The sequence below is a fragment of the Lissotriton vulgaris genome, chromosome 10 (genome assembly GCF_964263255.1).
Source record: "Lissotriton vulgaris chromosome 10, aLisVul1.2, whole genome shotgun sequence".
Taxonomy (NCBI): Eukaryota; Metazoa; Chordata; class Amphibia; order Caudata; family Salamandridae; genus Lissotriton; species Lissotriton vulgaris.
Genome location: NC_141698.1, coordinates 46,808,830 through 46,813,695, shown reverse-complemented (window position 1 = coordinate 46,813,695; position 4,866 = coordinate 46,808,830). Strand labels below are relative to the sequence as shown.

The 4,866-nt window shown below is 42.4% G+C and overlaps 1 protein-coding gene across 1 annotated transcript; it reads right to left on the bottom strand.

Annotated features, from left to right (window-relative positions):
- Positions 1–1,034: 1,034 nt before the first annotated feature.
- Positions 1,035–1,982, bottom strand: LOC147684554 (olfactory receptor 5V1-like). The gene has a single exon (XM_086939710.1). The coding sequence runs from the start codon at positions 1,980–1,982 to the stop codon at positions 1,035–1,037; it is 948 nt and encodes a 315-aa protein (XP_086795836.1).
- Positions 1,983–4,866: the final 2,884 nt, after the last annotated feature.

The following is a 4,866-nucleotide window of genomic DNA, read 5'->3' as shown; positions in this document are numbered from 1 at the left end:
TCGTCTCATTGGTGCCTTAGGTCAGACTCACTAACCCCCTAAAGGCAGTCCCTGCATCCCAAGGCCACTAGGTTTCAATATTACTCAACTTACTAGGGTGATGGGCAATCCATCAATGTTGTTGCTACTCCTGGGCCTCTGGTTTCTGGATTTACCCCGGTACACTAGGGTAGGGGCCCATGCAGTAGGCAGCAATCTCAGGGTCAGGCACAGGCAGTAAAACTCAGAGTAACTGTCCAGCTGAATTCTTGAAGGCCTCAACTGTCAACAGAGTTCAGGGGGCTGTGCTCTCAGCTACAAGGCCGACTACGCAGCCTCCACCACCAACAAGGCAAATGAGAGGAGGAGAGGGGGGCAGCTCCATTTCCACGAGTCCACTTCAGACCCTCATGTCAGCACCCCTGCTAATGTTGAAGCAACCCCAAATCTAGGCCCTTGGGAGCACAAAGCATAAGCCAGGCTGGGCCCCCGTCAATTTCCAGTGGGATCACAGCCACTGCTGTCGACCTGCTGGATTTGTCGTGATAGGCCAGATACCTAGGGCACCGAAACATTGACAAATGACAAGCAGTTTTTACAATAATGCCATATGCAGGGGCACATTACAGGGCGGTGAACATACACATTAGAAATACAGTAATGCTAACAAACACAATAGTTGATAAAAGACAAGGTTTTGTATGTAGATGAATCTTTTGTTCTAAGCTTTTGTAGGAGTAGGTCCCAGATCTCACTCCATTCCTGAATATGCTCTTGCGATGTACATGTAAATATTCTCGGTATGAATCATTCACATGGCCATTGTTCATCCTGAAAATCCAGTGTGGATCTGATCATCTGATGCACACGATGGTCACAAATGGTGTTCTTTGTTTATAGCAGGGTAAGGTTGCCAGTAGTGTGACTCTAGTGACTAGTCAGTCTTTAAAAATGGTCTCTCAGCACCAGAAAACAAAATAGGACCAAGTATACGTGTTACCCGCATTGCTTCAGGCACAGTGGCAATCTGATTTCTACTACATGACACTTCCTGATTAGTAGGCCCCAACTTTGCCACCGCGGACAGCTTTCTTCATTGCAGATTTCATTTCCTTGTTCCTCAGGCTATAGATGATGGGGTTAAGAACTGGTGTCACTATGGAGTATATCATTGAAACAATGCTGTCTACCTTCTTGGTGGCCTCTGAGGGGGGAAGCAGGTACATGAAGATCAGGGCCCCATAGTACAGAATTACCACAGTTATGTGGGAAGCGCAGGTGGAGAAAGCCTGGTGCCGCCCGTCTTTGGTGGGTATTCGCAGGATGGCAGAGATGATGAAGAGATATGAGAGGAGTATGAAGACCAAGCAACTGACCCCAAAGACAGCAGCAGAGGCAGTAGCTAAAGCATCATTGATGTAGGTGTCACTGCAGGATAGCTTCACCAGAGGCTGCACCTCGCAGTACATTCGATCAATTTCATTGCGGCCGCAAAGGGCCAAACGAGATGTGAACACAGCCTGCACCACACCATTAGCCAGGCCGCTGAGCCAAGAGTACACTGCCAGTTGGAGGCAAACTGATCTGTTAATAATTGTAAAGTAGCGCAGCGGAATACATATGGCAACATAGCGGTCACATGCCATGGCAGCCAATAGGAGGCACTCTGTTGTGGCAAACTCTGTGAAAAGGAAGACCTGTGCCATGCATCCTGGAAAGGAGATTGTGTTCTTTGACACTGCAGTGCTCACCAGTATGTTGGGGACAGTGACAGAGGTGTAGCAGATTTCTAAGAATGACAAATTGCTAATGAAAAAATACATAGGTGTGTGCAAGCGAGACTCAAGGCTGACTGCCAAGATGATCATGCAGTTGCCACACAACGTCATCAAGAAAATGATGAGGAACACACTGAAGAAGAGCAACTTCTTATCCTGGAGCTCAGATAATCCCAGGAGGAGAAATTCTGTAATGTCTGTTTCATTTTTCATTTCCTTAAGCATGTCTTGTTCTTCAGGTTTGGGGCAGCAGAGATGAAATTTCCTACCTAGAAGATAAAAAGTAATTATGAACAATTTGGCACAGAAAGAGGCATTCAAAAAATGTATGTATGCTGTGTCTGAAGGGTGAGTGGCGGAATGCTTAAATTTTTAATAAACTCAAGGACAAGTTAAACTTTCTCCAGGCCATGGGATAAGCTGACTTCCCTTATGTTCTGCTCAAAAAGCCACTCAAGAAAATCATTGGTAGTAAATTTAATAAAGGAGGCAGTCGACCAGTGTTATTGGGTCATTGATCACCTACAATTGATACAGATGAATACCCCAAACAATCACACAGACCAGTGCATACATATATGAAACTATTCGCTTAAAGAGCTTTAAATCATGCAATTTGCACTCCTATTTGAGGTCAATGACATACATCCCATGGTGTACTCAAGAAAATTTCTTAAATGGGATCTGGGTTGTTTGCAAGAAGTCATTAAAAGCCCTGAGCTGGGGACTATGCTGCTCATGAGTCTGGAGTCGCAACAAGACAGGCTATTCCTCAATTTCTTTCTTGGTAAATCATATCCTGTCCAGTAATGACTACCTGTCAGAATCTAAGGACCTTCAAACATGGCTTATGTGTACCAACATAGCAAAAAAATTTGAATCACCAAGTCTTATTTAGGTTTTATTGTTCTATGGTAGCAACTTGACATTCAATTATAAGATGACTGATATGAACTCAGGGTCACTCCTGAAATTAAAATTTGCTCTAAAAGAACACATAGTAGAACAAAAATATTCAAGAAACAGAACTAGTGGAAACACAAATTGTTTAAGAGGGTCACAAACATTTACCAAAGCCAAATAAAAGTGTGCATTTCTTTTTAAAGGCAACTATATTAATGTTGTGTTTTTCTTTTTTTAAACAAGTACTTCTCCCAATCCTTAAAATGTGAGGAATGGAGAAAGTTTCCAATCATAGGGGCCGATTCACAGAACTAACAAGTCAAAATCCTAAACTTACTACTTTTGGTATTCACAGAAGTTAGGATTTTGTCTTAAGTTTGTCTTAAGACAAACTTAAGACAGACTTAAGACAACTTAAGACAAAATCCTAACTTAAGTCTGTCTTACGTTTGTCTTAAGACAAAATCCTAACTTCTGTGAATACCAAAAGTAGTAAGTTTAGGATTTTGTCTTAAGTTAGTTCTGTGAATCGGGCCCATAGAAATGTAGTGAACACTGAGGAGTAAATGAACGGTCCTCCGTAAATAGAAGTCCCATGATTTTATAGATTTATAGCTCAGACCCTGACCTGAGACAGCAGTGTTGATCATCTCTTGCAAAAACAAGCATTTGCAATGCAATAGGTCACGCATTTCTGAGAGTTTGAGTATTGGCAATACAATGGCTTAAGCTCTCACAAATGCAAGACCTTTTGCATTGCAAACATTTCTTTACTAGCGCCCATGCGGCGCTTTCACATTCATAGAGGCCGCGCCCCTTTCTTTATACAAGCCGCATCTAAAGAAAGGGGCGTGGCCGACATTAAAGTGAAACCACAGCATAGGGCGTTTTGATAAAAAAAGCATCTCTTTGTGAAGTTAACCAACAGATTTTTTTTCCAAATAAATAAATAAGTAAGCGCGGCCTCTATAGTTATTGCAGACCATGCTGCTAAAATAAAGAAATAAAGAAATGCGGCTGCTAAAGTTAAAGCGAACTGCCATTAGTACATGAAATAAAAGCGGGCAGCGTGCTGCGAGTTAGTAGGTGGAGTAGGGTTAATCATTAAACAAAGCAGTGCTCACAGTCAAAGTAAAACAGACCGTGTAACAAGACAAGTAAAAGGTCTAGTCCTTATGGGAGGTAACAAATGTAGACAAGGCAGCACCAAGGAGGGACTAACAAGCCTTAAAATGAATCAGAAGCCAGCGTTTACGAAGGACAATGACACAAGCCATTTTAAAATATTGGTGGAGAATGGGCGAGGTTTCAAGTTCATACTCCAATACTGCATGCCTCGCAGCCGCGCATGCGCTGTACAGGCTTGACCTAAAAAATGGATAAGGAAGGTGGAAAATTTTTAAAGAAACAACAGTAACCAGGATGCCCTGTAAGTACAATGGTGCCAGTGTTCTGGCTACCAGTTACCTCATGAGCAGGAACATCGGATTTAATTTTACCAATGACAGAGATAATTGCTTTCAGGCTTTAGATGCAACAGTAGCCAAGCGTCTGTCTCAACCCCCTTTTCATCAAGGGTGGAGCATGCATGTTATTCTTACCAGGTCACCTTTGCCCCATCCTATCTACACCCTCCTTTAGAGCACGTGTGTGCGCAACATATGTGCACAGGCCAATTCCAGGGGTGCAACAGGGTGTCCATTTGACTCCCTTGCACCGTGAAATTAGATGCGCAATTTCCCATTCATTCCTATGGGCCTCTAGGCCCGTAGGAATGAATGGGAAGCTATTCCTTTTTTGCGACTTGCAATTTGCGAGTCGCAAATAAGGAATGTGAAGGAATCGCTATTATTATAACGATTCCTACATGCATAGGATTTTGCGAGTCCTTAATTGCGAATCCTTAATATTCTCAATTGAGGACTCGCAAAATCCTATCTTGATGCATGTGCCAGAATGTTACTAGTTCCAAAAGTGTTCAATATGGATGAAAGTATGAATTTTGTTCTTTAAATAGTGCTAAATGCCGGGTTTGTGTGGATAATTTTTCTAAAATGTCACATAATAAGGGACTGATTCAAAAAAGTAGATGTACTCTTTTGTGTAAGTTGATGTTGTTTTTTTTGCTATTTACAAACTATGGCCCTCATTTACAAGAAAGTACACTGCAAGCGCTTTAGCTCCGCCACGCTGTGGCACTTTCAAA

What these genes read in the sequence shown, in the direction of transcription:
- LOC147684554 (XM_086939710.1), bottom strand. Translation starts at nt 1,982, where the DNA reads ATGCTTAAGGAAATGAAAAATGAAACAGACATTACAGAATTTCTCCTC.